At 41.8% G+C, this 25081-nt stretch overlaps 1 protein-coding gene across 2 annotated transcripts in view; it reads left to right on the plus strand.

The window, feature by feature from the left end:
• The window catches only part of SH3KBP1 (SH3 domain containing kinase binding protein 1), a 331561-nt gene that overhangs the window by 163588 nt on the left and 142892 nt on the right, over positions 1-25081 (plus strand). For both annotated transcript variants that reach the window (XM_052662946.1, XM_052662948.1), the window contains 2 exons: positions 10458-10587; positions 22091-22296. In XM_052662946.1, the coding sequence (XP_052518906.1) occupies positions 10458-10587; positions 22091-22296 (336 nt within the window). The remainder of the gene's footprint in view (positions 1-10457; positions 10588-22090; positions 22297-25081) is intronic.

Raw genomic sequence — 25081 nt, forward strand, 5'->3', positions numbered from 1 at the left:
TGACTATTCATAACCGCTTTAGTTTTGTAGATAAAGAAAGAGGCGTGAGAGACCCCAGAAGAGGCAGGGGCTGAGGGTTGAAGCTAGGTCCACCTGGCTGGAGACCTTTGTTCTCTCACTGCCCTACGTTACCTTGTCCCTGAGTGGTCCCAGATGCTTGCAGCCAGGCCTGCTGGTGAGGTGGGCACCAGACCCTGGCACGGGATTTGGGGGCTCCACTCCCTCAGGCCGGGAACATCCTGGGCTTCGCACTTAGAATCTGATCATTCATCCTGATTCAACATATGTATCTGTGTATAGTGATAGTTTTCCAATTGCTTTCATTTCCTGCATACCATTCAATGTTACAGAAACCCATGATTTATTTAAAAAAAAACTAGGAAGCCAGAAGTCAAGGAGGAGGTTAAGTGAAGTATGACGTGGGTGGGAGTGGCAGGGCTGATGCCAGCAGACAGATTTCTGGACTCTCATATAAACAAACATAAAGGGAGCACGCATCAAAGCTTTATTTAACTCATTAATGAGGGCATCTGCAAGATGATAAGGCTGACTCAAAGAGAATGGTGAAAGAGCAAAGTGTTTATAAATGATTGAAAGAGAAAAAAGCTTGAGTAACATTGCTAAGGTAGATGCGAAACTACGTCGTGTCCTACAGGGCAGTGAGACGAACCTCTGAGGTCATCTTTTCTAGGGGATGAATCTCTTTTTCCCTGCTGGTCAAAGGTTATTTTCATGGTTATCTGACAAGACTCATTCACTTTGTTCTTGGTCTTCTAGCAGTTAGCATCTGCACTAACACAGTTGTAAACTCGCCTCATAAAAAGTAAACAGTGTGTCAAGCAAAGATACTTGTCCCTAGAGAATCAGTGTGGTTCCCAGTGTTGGAGGACATGCAGTAACTCGCTTTTTGCCAGTTTCCCAGTTTTGGATCATTTGGATTAGTATGTCGTTCATCATGTTTTATTCCTGGTGCCAAGCACAACACATAGGAGATATTTACTGAAAGCTGAATGAGTGCAAAATGAATGGACAGCGGAGTAGAACATTTGTGCCAATGGTAGAAGGACACAGTTCTTAAGACTGAAACCAGGGAAGAAATTCCAGGGAAAAAAATAAACGATTGTGACTAATAATAATAAAAAAAGAATTAAAATTTTGGTATGATTTGAAGTGAGTTTAGCTAAACAAAGAGGACAACAAACAGGAAAAAATTTGAAAAAATTTTATATATGTAACATATGAAAATATATTAGGAAGCTATTATAAGAATGATAAAGGATAGAAATGCTATAAACACATATCCCACAAGTGGAAATAAAAATCTGAACCATGAGAAAGTGTTTTAACCTGTTACTAATTAATCAAATTAAGACAATTTGATTGGGTACCTCCTTTTGAAAATCCTAAAAAAATACTTAGTGGTGAGACTTGGCAGTGATTAGAAGAACTGGTGAATTTGTATATCTTTATGATCCTTGTTTGATGCTGTTTAGCAAGGTGCTTCAAGAGCTATAAATATCTGAATTAATACCCTTTGACTCAGTAATTTTACTCCTAGAAATTTATTCATGGAAAATGGTTACAGAAAAAAAAAATATGTTAAACATGTTAATTGCAGCAATGCTTGTGATAATGAAAAAATCATCAAGAAAGGGAATAGTTGTGTGAATTAAAGTATATTATCCAGCTAGAAGATTGTGAAGCCTTTAAGATGGTAAATACAGAAGCCTTTATATTTATTACAATACTGTGCATTGTAATTATCTGTTATATTCCACTAACCTGAGAGCTTTTCAGCAGCTGGGATCTGGTTTTTATCTATCTTTATATTCATAGTACATGGAATAGTGCCTGAAACCTAACACATACTTTAATAAATGCTTGCTAATACATGGAAGTATGAAAAGTTTTTTTTCAAAATGAACAGATCAGTCACAAAATTACATTCACTAGGAACAGTTAAATATAATTGTCTGAAGTCTATCTCAATGCATGTGATCAAAGACAGAAAGGGCCCCAGGATTGAAAGTGGTTCTGCCATAGAAGATGGTTTTCCCTTTAATGTTGTAATAATACTGTAAGAAATACAAATCAAGATAAAAGTTCTTAATACATTTCTGGAATTATTGCTGAGTCTCATCTGTCTGTTGACTCCAGGGGAACCAAGTGAGGATCGCTAAGGGAGAGGAATCATTACAGGGCTGGTGTTCTCCTTTCCTGGAAGAAGAGCTTCACCACCCTCTGTGGGCCCAGCCTCTTTACCATCCATGCTTGTTCAGTGCTAGGCTTCGTCCTGGGCTTGCCTCAAGTAGGAAAAAGGAAAACTAACTGGGTAGCCTCTGCTATTTCTGTAAAACAAAGCATAAACGTTTACCTTTTAATCCATATTTTAAAATTATATCACCAAAAGTTAATTTCCCTACTTTTGAAGTTTATTCTAATATTGCAGATTCTGGGCCATTATCCCTGTATTGTATAGTCTGTCCTTTTCTCTTATAACAGATGTTATATAAATGCCAATAGATTGCTACTGTCTAATGCCACTGAAGACTAAAAACAAAATAAAAATCCCAAATAAACAAAATCCCTTAAATCACAGGAGCAGGTTATGATAAGACCATAGTTACAGCTTTGCAATACTATAGTATCAATCTGTTTGTCAAGAGAAAGATAACGTATTGTGTATGTGCATATAGATTATATTTTTATTGATAAATTGATTCATAGATTAATTCTGCAGTGTTACAAAGCTATACAAACAGCTCCCCACCTGTCCCCAAGAGACAATTCCTAGGATTTTGAATATATGGACCAGTTCTTGAGAACAGTTGAAGCAGGTAGAGTATCCTAAAAAATGATATACTTATATCTCAACGTGTAATCTTAGCTTAAAAATGTATATTCATCTGCCTCTTAGGGCCAGGGCGTTTTCCTAAACTATGTGTTTGTTGGTTTGAGCTCCACCTTCTCTGCATCCATGATGCATCCTCTACTATTCCCACTGGTTTCTTTAAACTTTTTGGAAGTAAGAGTGCTACACTACGTGGCATATAGGATCCTAGTTCCCCAACCAAGGATCGAACCTGGGCCCCTTGCATTGGAAGCACAGAGTCTTAAATATTGGACCACCAGGGAAGTCCCACCACTGGTTTCCTTGAAGTGGATTGAGGACAACTTAAGGGAAGCAATGAGGGTTAATAATTCTTCTAAAATTCTACACTCCCTCACCTCCCAAACTTTTAGTTGTCTTTTCTATACCTAATTTGTTGGCATCATGTTTTTAAACCTTCAAATTACGATCGCATTTCTTCTCACCACTAGCCTTTTGTCTTCAAACCTACGTACTTTGTACTCTTTAACCATATTGTGTGCTGGCAGGAAGAGCAGTGAACTGAAGCAGGTCTGGGTGGACCTGGCCCTGATCCTTGGTGAGGGGAACAGCATTTCTGGCCAAAGTTACCGGCTCAGCCCGGATGGGTCTCTGCAGTGTGGCCAGAGGAGAAATGCAGAGTGTGGGGCAGTCCAGGGATGAGTGGGGCTGGCAAAGTGAAGGTCACTCAGGAAAGTGCTTCTGCCTCCTGGCTGGAGAGCAGTCAGTGGTCTGCAGGGAGGACAAAAGTTCTTGTGAAGTTAATGGGACTTCACTTTCCAGAAGGAAAGCTAGCAGGCTAAATCCCTGGTAGGCATTTTTAAGTACACAGTTGTGACATTTCTGTCTGGAGTGGAGTGGACTGGTCAATGCAGTCTAGACTAGCCTGTAGCCAGTATGTGTGTGTGTTCCAATAAAGCTTTATTTACAGAAGTAAGAGCCAGACTTGTCCCTGCTCCCCCGGCAAGAGGTTCCCCACCCTTCATTCTTCACTTATAGAGAAGGGCAGTGGGATGGGATGGGGAAGCTGATGTTTATAGGGTGTTTACCACATGCCAGGGCACTGTGATACATGATATTTCATTTGGTCATCACAGAAATCAGTGTCTGGAAGGTGTGATCAGTATTTGTATTTTGTAGCTGAGGAAACTGAGGCTCAGAGAGGTTAAGTAACTTGACTGAAGTTGCTCAGCTGTTAACAGGATCTGATATGTAGCTTGAAAGGATAGGACTTTCAAGCATTGCTGAAGGGTGTCTGTAAGAGCTATACCAGAAACCCTTGCCACTGTCAGGAAAACCGTGTATATATTGCTCTCTCTCTCATTGGATAGCATTTGCTTAAGTCTTAAATATGTATCATATGTATTTTCTTAAGTCATTACCCTATAGGTTTTTCTTTTGAGGGACCCCTCTCATGTGGAATAGGCTTGTTCTCAGAAGAATAAGGGGAGGGGATAAAAATCAACTTCCTCTCGGTATGGTCCTGCCCAGAGAGCTAATCAGACAAAGAGACGTAGCAATTTGGGGAAAATGTTGACTTGGGCATTTAGAACCTAGATAACACTTGTTTATAGTTGGCACAACCAGCTTTCCATGTTCCCAGATCAACAAGTATGGTTATTTAAAGCAATGAAAATAGAAAATAATGTAGGTATTTATGGCTTCAGAAAGCGGTTCCCTCAAAAATATTTTTCCCCACCAATTCCACAAATAGAAAAAATGTTTTCTAGAAACAATCTGTATTTTTTCAGCAGTATTCAAAAGGTAAAACCATGTCTTAGCACATTTACCTAAAGTTCTTAGAAAAGGCAAAACCAGTCATAGGTGATAGAAGTCAGATTAGTGTTTGCTTGGAGGCAGATTGACTAGGAAGGAACACAGATATTTTGGAGCAATAGAAATGGCTCTGTATGTTAATAGAAGTATGGGTTACATGGGTGTGTGCATGCATTTATCACAACTGTTTGACTTGTACCATTAAGATCTGTACATTTAAATGAATTATATCTAAATGTAAAAACTTTTTTAAAAGTATCTTGATGGTTTTCTAGCTTAAAAAAATTTCTAAAATATTTCCCCCTACCTCTCATAGGTAGGAGAAATGACTGTTATTGAAATTCTCATTTAATTATTTCTGAATAAATTTTTTAAATTGAGACATGATTGACATATAACTGTACTATGTTAGGTGTACAGCAAAATGATTTGAGATATATATATATATATATATATATATATATATATATGTTGCAAAAAGATCTCTCCAGTGAGTTTATTTAACATCCATTACTATACATAATTACAGTATTTTTCTTGTGATGAAAACATTTAAGATCTACTCTCCTAGCAATTTTCAAAAACACAGTGTTATTAATTATATTCACTGTGCTGTGCATTGTTTCTCTTATATCACTTAGCATAAGGCCTTCAAGGAACAAGAAAAAGCATAAGCTATTTCCAGAGTTAGTAGAAGAAAAGAAATAACAAAGATCACCAGAAATAAATGAAGTAAAGTCTAAAAAGACAATAGAGAAGATCAAAGGAGCTCAGACCTGGTTTTTGGAAAGATAAAACACAGCTCTTTAGCTAGACTCACCCAGAAAAAAGAACTCCAATAAATAAATCAGAAGTGAAAGAGAAGTTACAACTGATACAATAGAAATATAGATGATCATAAGATGCACATGAGTCTGAGTGAACTCCGGGAATTGGTGATGGACAGGGAGGCCTGGCGTGCTGCTATTCATGGGGTTGCAAAGAGTTTGACAGGACTGAGCAACTGAACTGAACTGAGCTGAACTGGAGAGACTGTTATGAGCAATTATATGCCAACACATTGGCCAAGCTAGAGGAAATGGATACATTCCCAGAAACATAGAAACTACCAAGTATGAAGTTTTGACAAAAATTTGAGTGATCTTGAGATGTGGGCCTTTCCTTAGAGCTCAACTTGTAACCGTGTTTCTTTCTGGAAAGAATGGCAAAACAGCTCTTGAAACAATGACGTACCCGAACACAAGTACCCATTTGCCTGTGAGCCTCGCCCCCCCCCCCCCCCCCATGCTTCCCTTTTCCTTCACACTCGCCTCTCCAGTGGGCTTTTAAAAAAATTTATTTATTTGGCTGTACCATGTCCTAGTTGTGGCACTGGGATCTTCAGTCTTCCTTGTGGCATGCAGGATCTTAGTGGCAGCATGCGAACTCTTAGCATGTGGGATCTAGTTCCCTGGCCCGGGCCTCATACATTGGAAGCACAGAGTCTTAGCCACTAGACCACTGGGAAAGTCCCCTCCGGTGTACTTCTGACTGAGGTTTGGGTAACAAAGGGCAATTGGATGTGAAAAACTGTAGCAACCCTTAAATGAACCTTTCCTGTCTTGCTGCTTATACCCTGAAGTAGATTTTAGACTTGGTGAATGTGTTGTTCCCCTCCTGGGTACAGTTGAGAGGGAAAACTTCAACAGTGATGTAGGAACTACAGGCATGTCTCAGAGACATTGCAGGTTGGGTTCTAGACCACTGCACTAAAGCAAATATTGCAATAAAGTGAGTTACAGTGATTTTTCAATTTGCAGTACATATGAAAGTTATGTTTATACTATCCTGTAGTCTATTAAGTATGCAATAGTATGATGTCTTAAATTGCTAAAAAAAAATGCTCACCATCATGTGAGCTTTTGGGTCATAGTAGTAACATCAAAGATCACCAGAGATCGGTATAACAAATATGATACTACTGAAAAAGTTTGAAATATTCAAAAATTACCAAAATGTCACACAGAGACATAAAGTGAGCAAATACCATTGGGAAAATGGTGTCAATAGACTTGCTTGAGGCAGGATTACCACACACCTTCAGTTTGAAAAAAAATGCTGTATCTGTGAGGCACAGTGAAGCAACATGCGGTAAAATCGATGCACCTGTGTTCTGAGTAACTGGGGTCACCTCTGTATTCCCAGGCATCCCCTTCAGTGCCTTGAAAATGTTGCTAATGTTTGTATGAGCTGGGGAGCTAGAGATGGAGGTATAATTCTCCCAGCCTCTTCTACAACTTGGAACAGGGCTAAGAGCTGAAAACTACTTCCATGGGCCTTGAACCCACTTAGAGGCTGGTGACTATGAAGACTTACGAACTGCAGGGCCCACAGACACAGTGGTCTAAGTGGTTTTACAGCATCTTTCTTTCTCAAACACTGCCATGTAAAGCTGCCCTGCTCCTAGCTCTGGGACACAGCCATGGGCTCCAGAGCTGGCAGGGTTGGTCTTGGAGGTACAAGGGGTTTGTTCTCAGCCTAGAAGCCCAGGCCTGCAGAAGCCTGCTGATACGTGTGTGTTGGTGCAGAGAAGGTTGTTGTCTGTTCCACTTGAATACTTTCTTTGGGAAAGAAATCATAAGCCCCTTGGTAACATTCATAATCCTCCCTTTATTAAAAATGGATGCATTCCTTTCTCTCTTTAAATATAGAAACATAAGCATAAGCAACCTGATTTCTAAGCAGGTGGTGTGCAGACTCTGCATGTTCTACTCTTGTAGAAGATTCTCAAGGATGGAATGTTTGTTTTGTTCACTGATGAATCTGTCCTGAGGTCCTAGGGCAATGCAAAATAGGTGCTCATTAAATATTTGTGAAATTGGGAGGGACACACAGACCTGAGTGTGGTGTTACCTGATTGAGAACAGCGGGCAATATAGTCAGGGTCTCCTGGTCCGTTTTGCTCCCCACAGAAGGGAAAATTCCTTTTGTGGAGGAATCAGGGCTTCATAGCCCCCCATGGAGGATTTCTCCTGGTTGATTTCCCTGCCATCCATTCATTTATCCATCCAACCATTCATGAATGACTGTAATCCTCATGGGCTTCAGTGTCCTCATCTTGCTGTAGGATGGAATATTGCTGAAGAGGGATCCTGTGAGGGTGGGGATCATTTGTCTCCTATCTCTGTCCTGAATCTTGCAACCAGAGCAGTAGTCTGTAGGAGGAAATAGCACTGCGCAGCTCTCTCTGCTGCTGGGTACAGACACGCCCTCCATGGCGCCTGTAATGGGAAGTGTACCCCCCCGGGCGATGAGCAGTGGTTTGATTGTCTGCTCCTCTGTGCGCTGCAAGGCTAATGATAGGCGTCTGCCAGTTCCCTTTTGGCCACTCCTTTCAGACTGTGCTGTGACAGGGCTGCGGGCATATGGGGGTGTGGTGAGGTGAAGACACCCCTGTTTTCCCAGCAGGCAGCCTGCCGAGCCCACACATCAGGAGCACTTCCTTCAGGGATCTCGAGCTGGAGCCGCTTATTACTGGAACGGGGGCCTTTTAGATATTGTCAAAGTGAATCAAACAGAATTGGCCCAGCTGCCCTGCGCTGTTGGGGATGGCGACAGGAGCTGCTCATTTGCGGTCCATGCCCTTGGTCTCTCCCTCCTGCCCTGAGATTTCTGGGAGAAAGAAGGTCATTTTATGGTTCCTTATTCAGGACAAACACAAAGGACCCCATGCTACAAATTGTGCAACTGTTTATATTCAGGGTTATGGCAAAGCTTCCTAACCATTCTAATCCTATAAAAAGCTCCTTGAAAGAATAATACATATCAGTAGAGTTGACATAGAAACATGGAATGAGTTCAGCGGAAATGCTTCAAATGCTGTGATTTGGTATTGAATAGGGACAGTCATGCATAAGTGCTGTTGTCTGGATTCTTTCCTGAAGATTCTGTGATCATGCAGATGTAATGTCCACTCTGTGAGTCTAGATATCCCAGGAGTTCCCTAACATGTGCTCTAAATACCATTCTGGTTGTCTCTGTTCTGAGGCTCTGTCAGCGGCCCCCTGAATATCTCGCACTTCCCTTTTTTCTCCAAGTCTTCCTTTAGCATCCCAGATCTCGATGAGCTCAACTTTGTGTAACACATTTGGTTTGTGCTAGGTCATGGTGTTTTCCTATCTCTTTACCTTGCATTTGCTAGGTTTTGGTCGCTCCCACCCTCTGCCATCTTTAAACCACATGCCCTTTCTACCTTGATTGATTGTCACCTTCTTGAGGGGAAAAAAAAGAACATGTCCTGTACAGTCCTGTGTCCCTAGCCCATAGTGTAGAATCATAATACATCTATTTCTAACACATCAAGCGTACCCATCATGCCATTGTACAGATAGGAAAGTCAGGGTTCAGTCAGTAGGAAATCTGAACAGTCACACAACTGCTAAGTTTCAGAATATGATTTGAACTGGGCTTTTGACTCTTAATTTTCTTTTCTGTTTTAATTATTTAAGCTTTTAAATTATATTTGTTGATTTGAGTAGGTAATACGTGTACATGGTTAAATTTTTTTTCAAAGTTTCTAGGTCTCTTTCTAGTATACCACACCATTACTGGTAACTGAATACTTCATAGTTCTCAAAATGCTCTGTTATTTTCTTCCAAGAAGCCAGTTCACAATTCTCACTTCTGCTCTTCTGTTAGTGGCTTCATCACAGAAACTTAGGATGATTTTTTCTAACCCTTCTCTCACTCAGCTCAGCTAGTTGGTTTCTGCAGACCAAAAGATCCCTCATAGATCCTCAAATCCTGTCCATGCCTTGTTCATTATCGCCCCTCCCCAGATCCAGGCTTCATTCTCCCACCTAGGTCACTGCAGTCTGACTGCCCTCCCTACCTCCCTTCATCCCATATCAGTTCATCTCAGGGTAATCTGAAACCTTCCAGAAACGTACAGAGGGTCCTTCTACCTTCTGATCAAGTTCTTATTCCATAGATTCTTAAGCAGTTTTTGTTAGGCTGTCTGGTTAGGTTTGGTAATCTGGGAAAGCCATTCTCCGTTTTTAAATACTAGCAATATATGCATAATATAAAACACATATGGCACAGTCATAAAGAATCCGCCTGCCAATGCAGGAGATACAAGAGATACGATTTTGATCCCTGAGTCAGGAAGATCCCCTGGAGGAGGAAATGACAACCTACTCCAGTATTCTTGCCTGGGGAATCCCATGGACAGAGGAGCCTGATGGGCTACAGTCCATGGGGTCACAAAGAGTTAGATATGACTGAGCATGCACACACATAAAACACATAAGATTACCAAGGGAGCCATTTTGGTATATTAATCTATGTGTACTTGCTTGTTATAATTTGTTATTAATACATTAAATAACAAGGTCTCCCAGCAGCTGTGATAACTACCACCACTTCAAAGTAGTGATGAGTGCAAACGATATCTTGAAATACCCACAGTATCTATGATGCAATATGAAAATATTATTTGGTTGGTATCAAATCACAGGTTCTTCTCTTAGTCTGGTATGTTACCTATATTCCCAATCAAAGGAGATGGCAAATTTCAGTTGGAGGTTAGTGAAAATGAAGTGTTAATTCTTTTCCACTTGCGTTTATGGTTCCTAAGTTAAACCCCGTTCCTGTGCCTGAATCTCAAGGGTCTGTGAGGTCTGCCGTCTCGTTCCCTGTTCCCTTGGAAGCTTTGGGTCCCGCAGCTCTCCCTGCGTGGACTTTGCACTTGGCCCTATACAGATGGGACAGAAAACTGGGAAACACCACGTCTAACCTGAGTCCTGCCTCTGTTCTGTTCACATGTGTGCAGGTAGAAGAAGGATGGTGGGAAGGTGTTCTCAATGGAAAGACTGGAATGTTTCCTTCCAACTTCATCAAGGAGCTGTCAGGGGAGTCAGATGACCTCGGCATTTCCCAGGATGACCAGCTCTCCAAGTCAAGTAAGGAAGTCCTCCCACCGCACAGGAGGGGGTTGGGGCACCCACGGGTGCCTCTGTAGCCTCCCCTCTGTTCCATGGCCTGCGCTAAGTGACTGTGACAGAAGCTCATGAGTATTTTCCTGGCTCTGCTGCCTTAACCCACCATGGTTTAGTAGGTGTATCACTGTAAGTGTGTGACATGCACAGACGCACACTGTTAATATCTTTGGATAGGTGACTGTCGACCTTCCCACTCCCCCATGGATGGCCCAGGTTGCCGTACCTCTGTATACTTCTCAAGTGTCACTCCCTGCAAGTTGATAATTATTTTTAAGATGAATCAAATGAGATTATTGATATTTCACAGCATCTCTTGAGGAACTTAGAGAAAATGACACACACACACACACACAACATCATTGGTGGGGAGAAGGATGATGTTCAGGACACACGTGGGCCAAGCGAGCTGAGCGTCCAGCCCCACATCAGGTGAGCATGCATGTCCTACTGTGATGGTGAGAACGAACTCTAGGTCTTTTTCTCTCCAGGGCCTGAAGCTCTCCTCCCTCCAGCTTCTCTGCTGCCCTTTCCAGCTCACGGAGCCAAAGGTCAGGCCCGGGAAGCTTTGTTCTCCCAGTCGCTAACCCAACTCCCTTATGTGAGCGTCTGTGTCCCTCTTGTGCCGTCTTGAGCCGCAGTCGTGCGTGTGAATGTCATAGAGGCGCGACTGTGTCACTGCGCTTTGGCACTGGCAGGGGCTGCAGACGTTCCTTCCTAACAAGAAGAGGACAGCTCAGTCCTGTCAAAATAATTGTTTAAGTTGCTTTCTTTTCCATTTGGAAAAGTCTGACTTGAGTGGTATTTCCCACTTAGTTGTGTCTCTTTTTATTCAACCAGTGGCATGACTGGGCACATCCCCAGTGTGGAGGTAAGCCATTTCTGGAGTCGTGCTAGGGCCACCTCCTTCACTTGGTGTTTCAGTGGCATTGACTGATCGGCTCAGTGGCGTCCGAAGTCTGGGGCCCCTACCCCTGAACTTCATTCCATCCTGGGATCTATGATAGGAAAGAGAGGAGCTGATTTGGGGGCAAAGGAAGCATCTTGAGACTCCTACGTTCTCTGGTTTGGGATAAAGCAATTCTCTGCTAACATAGGCCAGCTGATGAGTATGGGCAGGACAGCAGGAAGTGTCCTTGACCCCATGAGAGTGGCATTTGCTATGGCTTCCAGATTGCACACAATCATTCTCAGTGCTATGCTATGCTTCTCCTTTCAGACACTGGAATAGTGTTGTGATTGGGTCCTGTAATAACAATACTATATCTCAGGGCTATTGTGCATTAGATGGGCTCTTGGAAGGAGGACCAAATAGGGTCATCATAGCATTATTCCTGTGGGTAAGTGTGTTATGAGTTCCCACGGCAAGAATGTATACAAAGCACCTCACCTATAGAAGACCGTCTATAAATGGTCACCTTCATTGTTAATCATGATTAACCCTTGGGACATCCCTGTTAGTATGTTGAGGCTATTTACACAGCAGTTGGTACTGTGCTCACTGAAGCATTCTCTCTACATTTGGAAATTACTTTGAGATTCCTCTACTGATGCAGAAAAGGTGATCTGGAGAGGTATTGGACCACATCTTTGGGAGAACCTTGACCTCTTGGTGTCCTGCCATGTTAGGTGTGCTTCCAGAGCTGGAGCTCAGAGAAGTGATGCCTCCTGTGTTCTTGTAACTGTTGCAATAAACCATCTCCTCTTCCTCCAAGTCAGTAATGTGGATATTTGACTCTGCTTCACTCCTGAGTTCAAAGCACATGGTGCTGGAATTTCTGAGGCAGGAGGTTAGGAGACAGAGTGGAATGGTTTCCCCCATCTCCTAGCCTTTCATCACACGCTCAGAGGGGCTGTTTCTCTCAGAGAGACTGCTGTCCCCAGCACTCTCAATCAGTTAGAAGTCTGCCGTTTCAGGCCTGGGACAGCCTGATAATTCCAGCAGCCATGTTTAGTTTTCATGGGATCTATCCCTGGTGAGGGGGTTTGAGGCCTCCAGAGAGGCCTGGTTTCCTAACAAGGATGGATGCTTGTGAAAGAAATGCTCGGCTTTGGTAATCTTCCTATATGTGTGGTTAAGGAGAAGAGGGCCTTTCTCTCCATGTCTCTGGCTGTCCGTATCCATCCATCCCTCCTTCCTTCTTGTCTTCTATTCTTCGTTCAACTTTTATTCAGCCCCTGTTGTTACTAAGATGCTGTACAAGGCACTGAAGACATACAGAGACAAATCAGTTAGGGTCCCTGTCTTCAGTCAGCTCACACTGAGGAAAGAGGGTGCACAGACCAGCGGCAGCTGAGGAAAGGCCCGCAGGTGCTCAGCCAGCCAGGTGTGTGAGGAGCAGTGAGGTTCACAGGCAGAGAGAGCCCAGTCCCAGAGGGATGTAGGGACGATGGTGGTCGTGAAGGGCTTCTGAGGAAAGCAGATGCGATTATCATGTCCCTAGGGCTTGCTAAATTGAGATCATCCCCTGAAAGAGAGAAATACCATCTCTCAGTGTTCTGACAGGCTGTTCAGTAGCTCTTTACACTGAGATGGTAAAATACATATAATTAGATCAGATCACATGCAGAGATTATGAATACTGGTAGGATTTGTTTACCTGGGAAACTTTGGTTTTAGAGTGAATCTGCTTATTGTCTATCTCCAAGGAATGGAGTTAGTTTCAGGGTACTTTACTTCACAAAAGAAACACCGTTCTGTTTTGAAATAATTGTAGGGTCATAGAAAGTTGCCAAAAAAAACCCCACTGTACAGGGAGGTCCCATGAACCCTTTGTGCAGTTTCCCCCAGGGACAATATCTTGTATAGCTATGATACATGCATATTTACTTTTATCATAGAACTGAGAAAGACAAATGGAGTTAATGCACAAAAGATATCTAGCTTTTTACTCTGGTATGAGCTGAGCTGTAGTTAATAAAGGTCTTTGTTAGACCAGTTAGTTTTCACACAGATTGCATAATTAATACATGGTTCTGGGGAAAGTCAAACTCAAAATGTTTTATACCATTTTGGTAATTTTTAGGGACCCTAGTGACATCATATAAAAATCTTCTCAATTAAAATGCTAGTAGACATTAGGAGAGGGTTTTTTTTAAGTACAGGTAAAACCTGTATCCTGGTATATATGAAGAAAACTTTGTGTTCATGTATCCTTATGCATCTCTTTGTTATGCACATACACACACCTGCATGTGCAGAATCTCATTTGATATTTGTACTCTTCACATTTCTACTGCTAGAATGTTTTGGGGGATAGTTACTCAGTTGAGTTTTGTCAACCAGTGAATGAGTGCAGTTGAAGAAACATTGCATTATATTTATAAGGAAGTGTGCCAAGACAGCTTGACACATGGTATTCAGTAAATGCTTGCTGAATCCTTTCTGACTCTGAGGAGGCATTTTTAGCTTCGAATGACAGATGCAAATTGCTTGAACTTGCTTTTCTTTAACCCTGATTTTTTTTTTTTTTGGCCACTCCACGTGGCACACAGAACTTCCCTGACCAGAGATTGAACCTGTGCCCCTTGCAGTGAAAGCAGGGAGTCTTAACCGCTGGACCACTGGAGAAGTCCTGCCCCGATGTATTTTTGTATATGGTGGTTGGTTTTGAAAATCTGTAAACTTTAGATCTTTATTCAGGGTAATCTGATTTATCAAGGAAAGAGTTGAAGCAATTGTATTGGTTGAGATGTTGATTTAAACATTTTATCTTGAATAAGAAAATTAATTGTCAGGTAGTAGCAGAAACTTTCTGCTGTGTATTTAATTTGAAGGCACCTTTACCTTTCATAGAATTCATGAAACCTTAAAGGTGCCATTTCAAAAAGATTTTTATCAACTCTTTATTAGAGAAATCTTCTAACATACACAAATTAAGAGAACAATATGATGAACCCTTGCATATCCGTCACCCAGCTCCAGCAGTTAGCAGGCTATGGCCAGCTTATTGCAATTATACCACTGTACAATCTTCCCTCATATTATTTTGAAGCAAACCCCAGATATATAATTTCATCCATAAAAATTTCAATATGTCAATAAAAGGATATCTTAAATACTGTTATCACTCCTAATAGTAACAATAATAGTTGTAATTCCTCAAAATAATTACCTATATGGTCGCTATTCACTTTTTCCTAATACTCTTCTATTATTTAACACAATCTGTTTGTTTGAATCTGCACCCAAAGAAAGTACATGCAATGTGATTGGTTGGTATGTCTCAAGTCTCTGAATCTCTAGGTTCTTCCTCCATGTCACCTTTTTGTTGAAGAAAGTGGGGTCCTTTGTCCATTATTTCCCCACAGCTTGCCTTTTGCTGATTTCGTCTGTGCTGCGTCCTTTACTTTGTTGTCCTATAAACTGGTAATTAGATCTAGGGCCTTGATTAGATTCAGATTTGAGAGATTTGGTGGGGGGGTAGGTAGGAGTAAAAAGCTGCTTCGTAGGTGGTGGTGGACAGTGTATTTGGAAGCTCATAATGTCTGGTTCTTTTTCTTTTTGAATATTAGCCACTGATGATTATCACCCAGATCTCTTCTCTCATTAGGGCTTGCAAAATGGTACCAAACAGGGAGGTTTTTGGTTTTTTTTTTGAAGAATGAAATAGGCTCCCATGTAAGAGATTAACAGTGAAAAAAATTGATTTTTAAATTCGATTTAAAAAATTAAATTTAAATTAGATTTTTAAAAAACAAAACATCCAAGGGTTTGCAATACTTGTGTGGGAAGGTCTTATGTCAGGGATGGAAAGGAATTGAGAGATCTAACCTGATGTCAGTATGAACACTAAAGCCCAGTGAGATGGAGTCTTGGGTGTGTCCTGGCTTCTGAGGCCACCATATAGGTGAGCCTTCCTGCCTGTACTTTGCACAAACTTTAGTTTTGCTTCTCTTATGGCCTATAGTTTACCTTTTAACAGAGCATGTAACAAATTTCAAATCTGAGTAGTTTAACTTATTTCATCTAATTATCACAGATTATGATGAATTAATTATCTTTTCAGTGACAATTTTGCATATGTAAGTATTGACTAAATGATGTGGAATAGAACTGATTATGAATTATATTGATATTATATTATGGTATTAAATTATAATCAGAAAATATCTTGATCTATGAGATTTATTTGGATGTAGAGGCAAAGAAATCCAGATATGACTATTGTCCAATTTCAATTTCATGCATGCTTTGTTTGCTTCACATTTAAGATATGTGACTTTCCTATTTCTAACATCTTTTTGATATTATTTAATTTCTTAGAGTATGAAATAATTGTAAAACTAAAAAGCATTCCCGTTTTTCTTTTTAAAGAAAACATTGTTTAGCTACAGAAATGTTTTCAGCTTTTTCCCATAGTTTTTAGAGGGAGAAAGTTTGCATTTTCTTTCTATAACCCTTAATAACCATGATATTTGAGTTTTACTTGGCTTTCTTATTTTCCTAGTTCCTTATTTTTAAATTATAAGTTCAGATACTTTAGTGACTTGTCAAGTGAAGACAAAGACGGCGGCCTTTTAAAACTTAGGCCAAACCACTCCCATGATATAGAAATATTTTATTTCATTAGCTGTGAGAAATGGATTACTTAGTGCCCCATGCCTATAAAAACTAAAGCCAGGCTGGTATCCACCATGCTTTGGTATTTGTATACTTTTTTCTTTTTAATATTAAATGATATTTGTTTTGTATATGATGTTGTGGTGGCAGGAAGGAACAATTAGCAAATTGATGAAATAGAGTTTCAGGCAAAATTAGATGCTAGTGTAAGCATATGATTTTGTGTTGAAATTGAAGAATGGTTCCGCTTTACAGAGTTTTCTGCCTTTGAATACTAATATTTAATAGTAGAGTATCCCCCCACCTCATAAAATAAATAGCACTCACATTCATGGCCTTTCCATGGCCCATCTCTCTTGTTCTTTAGATGGAATGTGTGTGTCCTCACTCACCCCCAGCCCAGGCTCCACTTCTTGCTGCCAGTGGATGGGGGGACCTTTACAGAAATGCTTGGCCATTCAGAGACAGAAGTGCCATGTCTGCCTCATTGATTCTCAGACTTGGTCCTGGGGAAGAACAAAGGGAGGTTCTCTTGTACTTGGAGGAAATTGAAATACTGAAGTACCTTTTTGAAAATAATTGAAAAAATTGAAGCACTTCATTGAAATACTGATTTCTTTTTTGTGTGTGTGTGACACCAAGAGGACTGCTGCCATTCAGTTCTTGGATGGGAGGAGTCTGGCTCAGAAGACAGCTGTATTCCTTAGGAGTGGAGTAATGTTACCTTAATGATTGAAGTTAAGCAGGATAGAAGTTCACCCAAATAAAAACCAGCCACTGTTAATTGCTCCACTTTGTCATCAAGTCTTCAAGAGCTACAAGTCTAATGAGAACATCTAAAACACTTGTTTCTTTGATTACCCTATGTAGCCAGTGATTTGAATGTCTAAGTTTTCACTTTAATTATAGTTGGAGCACATCTGTCAAAAAGGGAAGATTTTAAAGCAGTGGTGTACCACCATGTCTGTAGGACACAGAAATTGGCAATACCTGATTCCATTTAATTTGTTGATCTGATCAGTTACAGTTCCTTTCATGTGTTAGGAGTGACATGGCCCAGAAGTTGACATGATGGTCCCTAATGGGGTTTCCCATTTTCCTAGAGTGTTTCTAAAAAGTGAGACAAGTTGCTTTCTGTCACTCAGTTTTCCTCTCTGCCTCTCTGTAAATGTAGCCTACCTTTTCATCCTTCGAACTTATTATGAGGGAGCTATAACAATATCTTCTTATGAGGGAGCTATGTGGCCTCCAGTTCGATATTTAGCTCACAACCATAATAGGACCTGTTTCTTGGATGACTTAGAGTAATGTATATATTGTTTGTCTTTATTAAACCATTTTACCTCCTAATGTAGGGTGTGTGTGTGTGTGTGTTCGTCCGCTCAGACTGGGGCAGAGTATGTGTAGTCTATGTACTTACTCGTGATTCCAGAGAGATTTGGGCTTTAGCCATGTGCCCAGTCTTATGCTATTTGTTAACTTCTACTTGTAACAACAAAAAAGGAGATAATTTGACACTGGGTGAGTCCTATGTCCTCATGCTTAAGTGCAGTCTCATGACTGATATGGCAAACCTCAGTTAAGGTGGTTTAAAGAAATAGGGTTTTCTGGTATCTTTGATGCTAAGCAGAAAACCCGTTACATCAACATGGAAGTCACGATTGGTTTCCAACCTCATTGATAAAAACCCGTTTCTAGAATTCTAGTACATTTTCTTGCTTAAAGGTACTAAGAATGAAAAATCTTTTAAAAAGGATTCTGTGCCTTGTTTAGATTCTTGGGGTCATGAGTATCAGTTTGTATCATCCTGGGCTCTAGGGGTAGAAGATAAAAGATAATGGACCAAAATCTATATTCTGTTTGAGTCGCACTCTGCAACGAGAAGATTGAGTTACCTAAGGAATCTGATTGGTTAGATTTCCTCTGGTTAATTGAGATTTTCCTGTCCTTGAGGTGTAATATGGAAGTGGCTTCCAGGTTTACATTGGGCATGATCCACATGCCAGGCATTCAGAGAGGTGAGCCCCAGTTCTGGGGCTCATTGCCATCATGGTTGCATGGGGACTTTGGGCTCATTCTATAACATTCTTAAACTCTGCCTTTATGATTTCTAATTAATTTTGTGGATGAAGCTTAAAGTGGATTCATTGAAGACAAGTTCAGTTAAAGACTCTCCTTCTTCCTTCTTTTGCCATCACTTGCTCCCCCTCCCCCCTCTTGTTTTTCTCTCCCCTTCTCTTTTCTCATTCACTGTCAGGAAAGACTACCTTTGAAGGGACAATTCTGTACCGAGCTGCACCGGGAAAGACGGAGGGCCACAGACGCTATTACAGTGAGTGACCTTAACAGCAGGAGGCATTTGTAAAGATAAGATCTGGGTACTTGTGTTTTTTGATGCAGCCGCACTCCCCTGAGCTGCTCATGCTTCTGCCAAGTGTCTGTGAATTTCTCAGCCAAGGACATGGGCTTATTTGCCTGAGATAAGTGCCGTCTCCTTGGTGTGTGCTGCAGGAGCAGTCCCATCACCAGCCCCCAGCGCTGCCTTGTTTGCTTTGTGCCTCTGTCATGTATGTGACATGCGTGCATGAACCATGCGTGCAGAGAAGGGATCCGTAACACTGGTCATGGCATATGTATTTGTCCCAGTATCTGCACCTCTGGAATGGTGTAAGATGGCTTCTCATGGAGATGTCAACCCTTTGTGGTTATTGCTTTTACTGAGTGGGACAATCAGTAAGGCATTGCCTCATTGCGCGGTTCAAAGAAGTAAGAAGTGGGCATGAACAGTCCATGCCAGAAATGATATTTTGCTTTGCTCATTCAGCCAATCACCACACGGCAGACTTCTTTTTGTCAGGACCAGGGTGTAGCCTTTGGTGCAGTGGAAAGAAAGCTGCCAAAAGTTGAGGGGATGGAGATAAATGAGATTGATGAATGAATCTCATGAAGTTCTTAGAACGGGCCTACCACACAGTGAGCACTAGACATGTGAGTGTAAAACTGAAAATAAATAGAAATGGCTCACGGATTTGAATTGATTAGTGCTGGAATATTAAGGAAATTATTGACAATGAACTTTTCTGTAATTCAGCCAATTATATGAGTGGCCATAGCAAACCTGAGGAAGCTTTGTTCTTTTCTCACGGCAAAGGAAAATCATCTGCCTTAGTGTGCATATATACATATGTGTACATAAAGACGTATACACATATGTGTGCATAGAGATGTATACATGACTATGAAAGAGAAGGTTCTGACATGAACTCCAGAGCCAGGCTTCTCAAACTGTCTGCAGCAAAGTGTTCTTTGATTTCCATCCCCCTGCAGACAGATAACCTGGTCCTGCTGGACGTGCCTTCACTGCGCATGTGCTGCACCTCTTGCGCCTCCCTGTGGGAGCAGACGGACCAAGGCTGGTCTGTGCTCCATTCACATAGACAAGTCTGTGGGCCACACGTCTGGAAGTCACACCAGCACACACTGCTATAAGTGTTTCTGTGCACAGACACTTTCTGTGCTTGGTACCCAGTGTTTCAGTAACGAACCCTTCATGACCTGGCCCCAGTCCACAGACCACACTTTGGGTTCCCTTGCCCTTGGGTGTCATGTGGCATGCCAAGCATGACACAAGGATATTTTACACAGTAGTGTGTGTTATGAGCACCAGTGACCAAAAGATACAGCACCAAACAGACGTGAACATGAAAAGCCACCTTTCTTTCCCACCAAAGGGAAGGACTAGATTTTGGGGTTTTTCATCAATCTAAATATTCAGCTGTTTAACTTGTCTCATACTGGAAAGTGATAGAAGCAGGCTGCCAGAATTTCTGGAAGACAGATCTGCCGTGTGTTTCCTTCCCAGCCCATGCTTGTGTGGTTGAATGACCCTGCAACCTCTCGCTGTGTAACATGAAGAGTATTTCTCAGAGTAACTAATGCACAGTTATTAAGGTGAGCCCAGAAGGTGGCAAATCCCTAAAACCAGAAGCTCAGTGAAATCAGGATGCCAGTGGTTGAAAATATTATGTTTCTAGGTAATGAGGAATGATAAAAAGAATCCTTCAAATTCTTTTCTTTGAAAAACGGTAACAGCCTTGCCCTATTCCCTTTGCCCTGCTGCCTTCTGCTGGTGGTGGTTGAGGGGCGGGGTGGAGGCACGATGATGGTTTCTATTCACTAACCGTTTCTTTATTCCACTCTCAAATGCTTCTTTCCAAACCAGAAAAGAATATACAAGCCATTTATCGCACAGGAAGAATCCATACGGCAAAATGAGAACATGTTAAAGGGGAAATGACATAATATTTAGACTCCGAAATTATATCTCCAGCAGGGATATTTCCCAAAACAATGCACAGATAAACACATGAATGGATAGCTAATCCAGGGAGGTTCTCCATGTTTGCACACTTGCATCCAGTCCTGTAAATTGCAGCTGACCCCCTTGTTGTGGGCTGTTCCTTATTCTTATGCCCTCTGTTCTTGCTCATAAGTGCTGTTCTTTGGTTAATTAAAATGTACACCTGGGATCTTCCTCATTCCCGCCCCCCCCTTCTTGGCTTATAATTACTGTTTTATTGAAAACAGCAGCAACAACAAACACAGCCATTGTTTAAAAGATTTGATTTTGAAACATGTTAGCGATTTTTAATGACCTTTCTGTATTTTTCTGTTTTCATTTAACAGTTTCTTCCTGCACTGAGACTTGTCTGTATGAATGACTTCGACATTTTATGACAGTTTATGCAAGCAGTGATTTGGTGTATCTTTCTTAAGTACTAGGAGGCCGCCTTTCCTGTAGGAAGATAATGCACAGTGTGGCTAATAGAGAACTAGAGCATCATTGTCATCAGCAGATACATAGTCAATGTTCAGGAGCTCTTCTGTACATCTCGAGTCTTTGAGAGACAGGCTTAATGGTAGACTTTTCATAAAATTTCCTTTGGTTCTTGTCCTTTGATGCCATGGCTAATGTACTGGCCATCAAAGTAAGAATGTGCACTCAGAAATTAACTAGAAACAAATAGGCTCTTCCTTTTAGGAACATGATTGTGGGCAGAGCCTGGGGAAAGAGGAATCTGGGGAGGTAAGTGTCCACGCTGTCATACTGATAACAGTTTGACTGCAGGAAGTCCAAGGAAAGGTGTCATGTCCCCAGCGTTCTTTGGAAAGGGGTTCAGCTTCAGGGAAGCGTTGGTGTTAGGGGAGTGAAGAAGAGCTGGAGGCTTGGGGCATTCTGGCCTCCCACAAGGCAGCTTCCTTTCCTTCTTTAACAAATACAATCATCTTGCCAGTGAAAGCGTTTCAATGTCAAGTTTGGTTTAGTGCTTTCCTAGAGAAGCATGTCTGTGTGCATTTATTCCTTGTAAAGCCATCCAGAGATTTAATTCTTTGGCAGTCATAATTTTGTGTGGTTTCTTTAATTGCTAATTTGTTTAAATGGCTTTTAGCTTTACAGTTTCCCTTTAGGAAATGTTACTTTCGTTGCTAATTGCTAATTGACATGTCATAAAGATAGGAGGTACAGTATGTGGTATTGACTGGGTGGGGAGGCGAGGAGGGGGCAGGGAAGGTTGTTACTGCATAGACTGCACAAAAACAAATTTGGCTAAGAACCAGGCTCTGGCTGAAAAGAGGTGACATGTCACATTGACAGAGGCATCTGCTTTGAAATTGGATGTTCTGAAAAGTGTTGATTTGCTTCTTAAAATTCAAGGCTGGGGAGGTGGAACAAAACTCAGAGCCACCTCCCTGCAACATCCTTACACACTAAATGAACAATGGCAATGCGAGTTATCCTGTACCCTGTGATACTTGGAACAGTGGTTCCTGGCTGGCTATGAGGTGCTTCATGGCTGTGGCTGATTTCTGAGCTCTTTCTTTCCCCATCCCCGCTCTTGACAGGTTTAAGGGAAACCACAGGCTCCGAGAGTGACGGGGGTGACTCAAGCAGTACCAAATCTGAGGGTGCCAACGGCACAGTCGCAACAGCTGCCATCCAGCCGAAGAAAGTCAAGGGAGTGGGCTTTGGAGATATTTTCAAAGACAAGCCAATAAAGCTAAGACCAAGGTCGATTGAAGTAGAAAATGACTTTCTGCCAGTGGAAAAGGTATGTTTGACAGTTTCTGTTTTATTTCCACATAACGTCCTGTATGCAAAAGTTACCTCGTAGGGCTTGGCGTCTAAGATGTCCTGTGCCTCTCTTGGGCTCTCATTGTCCTTGTGTGCAGCTCATCTTCTATATGAGGACAGCTTTTAAAAAGGCTCATGCTCTAGTTTACTGTTGCTTTTCTTACTGATCTCCTGTCTATGGAATGTTTCTCAGGGTGACTTTTCCCATAGACCAGCCCTTCTTGGTTTTCTCTGGAGAAAAGCCACTCACACCTGGTCTCAGCTAAACACATGACCTTGATACTTTTCAGACAGCCACCAGTCTCTCTCCTCTCCTGGAATGTTTCTCTGGTGCTTTGTGCTGGGGCATGTTGACTGCTTCTGCACTAGAGAAGGGGGTTGTGCATTTTTTTCTCAAGGTCTTTGGTGCAAATGATTTCAGACTGCCACCAGGAAGTCTCTTGGTTGCATGAATGGCGGAGATGGCCCTCTCTGCGAGTGCCTGGGTCTTTCCCGTCAGGGAGCTGGCTGTTTTGTCCTGCCCCTGGTTCTGGGTTGGTAAAAGGCAGACAGCGTGCTGCTGCTGACTATTCGGTTGCCACAGCAACACACCCCGAGCTGTCATGCTTGTGGCTGTCAGTGACGTCTACTGTGGTACACTTCTAAGCATCATAGCCTTGCTTAGGATTTGATAAATACTGTGGAATTTTCCAGATTGTAATAAGCTACACTCGTGCTGTGCTTAAGGGATGTTTGTTAATTTGATTTAGTGCTGAAATTGTTTCTTTGACGTTTGTGCCAGCAGGCTTGGGGGATGGGGTATTGGCAACATCGCTACTGCAGGTTTACCCGCAGCTTTTAAGGGTTTTCCATTTTTCAGTGAGATGAATTTTTGAAAGTTGCATCATCTTCTGCAGCTGTAGAACTTCCACCCACCTCCCTCCCTCCATCCACCAGCAACCTAGCCTGGTGTCATCATGCATTAGAAACAAAATCTGGAAAGGAAACTTTTTGGACACTTAAACATCCTGAGAAATGAGTAAGACAGAAAGGACAGACACTTAAAAATGAAGACTGTTTCATTTAAATTCTTTCATGGAAACTTCTCTTATACACTATTGTTTCCTTCAGTAATCAATTTGGTGTTTCTCGAGATCTGAAAACTATTTAGTATCCCAGCTTGTGAGCTCATTTCTGTTCAACACAGTCACTTTCAGATTCCAGGAGATATTTACAAAAAAGCAAGTTCCCATCTTGGGAAGGAACAATGAATACAGGTTTTTCTTCATTTTATTCAAGTGGTCAAAATGAGCATGATCATTAACTCTGTCAGTGAACAGTTAATTCCTTGTTTGTTTCATGATTCTTGGTCTTATTCTTCTCTGTGTAAAAGCACATTGTGTGTGTGTAATCAGTGACAAATATAATATTCTCAGGTTTGTATCTCAGCACATGTCCTCTGAGCCCCACAGCCAGCCACAAGTCCAGCTGCTAACTTGAATATCTCCACTTGAAGTTCTTAAATTCTTATTTTTATATAAGATAAATTCTTATTTAAGACAATTTTATATAAGATAAATTCTCATCTATCTCAGCCATACATATACATGTATCCATTCTTCCCCAAACTCCCCTCCCATCCAGGCTGCCACATAACATTGAGGAGAGTTCTCTGTGCTGTACGGTAGGTACTTGTTCATTATCCATTTTAAGTATAGCAGTGTAACAGACCATTTCTGTACAGAGAAATCTCACTAGCTACTGAACTCCTGAAATGCTGGAAAAAAATTCAATCGTATTTTTTTTTATTCATGGCCAAGTTTGTGGCAAATTAACAAGAACAACTGAAGGCAAATTGGGAAAAAGTCACTTGCAGTTCTGAAATTCTTATCACCTTGTCCAGGTCGGAACTCATCCTCTTCCCTCTCAAATCACTCTGCCCACAGCCTTCCCATCTCAGTTGAGGGCAGTGCCGCTCCCCTCCCATCACTTGAGAGAAAAGCACTGGGGTGGTCTCTCCCTCCCCTCGCTCCCTCACATCCCATGGCTGATCCATCAGCAGCCCCACCAGTGTTGCCTCCTAAGCGTGTCTGGCGCCTTCATCAGCTCTGGTCTCACCATCACTGTGGTGGCCTCTAATTGGTCTCCCTCCCCTACACCCTAGTGTCAGTGTCGAACCCAGGGTCATGCCACTCTTTTCAAACACCTGTAGAGGCTCCCCTGTGGACCAAAGTGGGAATCTTCCCCACAGCCCAGGAGCTAGGGTGACCTGAAGCCCATGGCCACTCGGACCTCTCTGCTCACTGCTCTTTCCCCACTTGCTCACTTCCAGCCCTCTGGTTCCTGCTCACACATGCCATGTGTGCTCCCGCTTGGCAGGCCTCTGCCTGGACACTGTTGCCATCTGCACCCCCAGCTGCCTGCCCCTCCTCCCCGATGCCCCACCATTCAGGAACCTGCCCCCTTGGCCCCTCCTGCACTGCACTTTCTGTTTTCCCTAGCACGTGCACCCTTCTGACATAATGTTTATCTTGTATTATGTGTATTCTTTGTTCACTGATGTGTGTAATGTGCTTAGAACAGTGTGTGGCACATGGTAGATGCTCAGTATTAGTTACAGGAATAATATTAAAACTAGCACTTTAGAGATTACAGACATCTATGAAATGAGGGGACTGAGTGTCATAAGATAACAGTTAAATAGTCAGAAATATAGTAGTTGTATGGTTCGCTGCATCTTTGTGAAGCAAGATTTACTGCATTGGTCTTACAGACATGAAATG

This window comes from Budorcas taxicolor, chromosome X (assembly GCF_023091745.1).
Source record: "Budorcas taxicolor isolate Tak-1 chromosome X, Takin1.1, whole genome shotgun sequence".
Lineage (NCBI taxonomy): Eukaryota > Metazoa > Chordata > Mammalia > Artiodactyla > Bovidae > Budorcas > Budorcas taxicolor.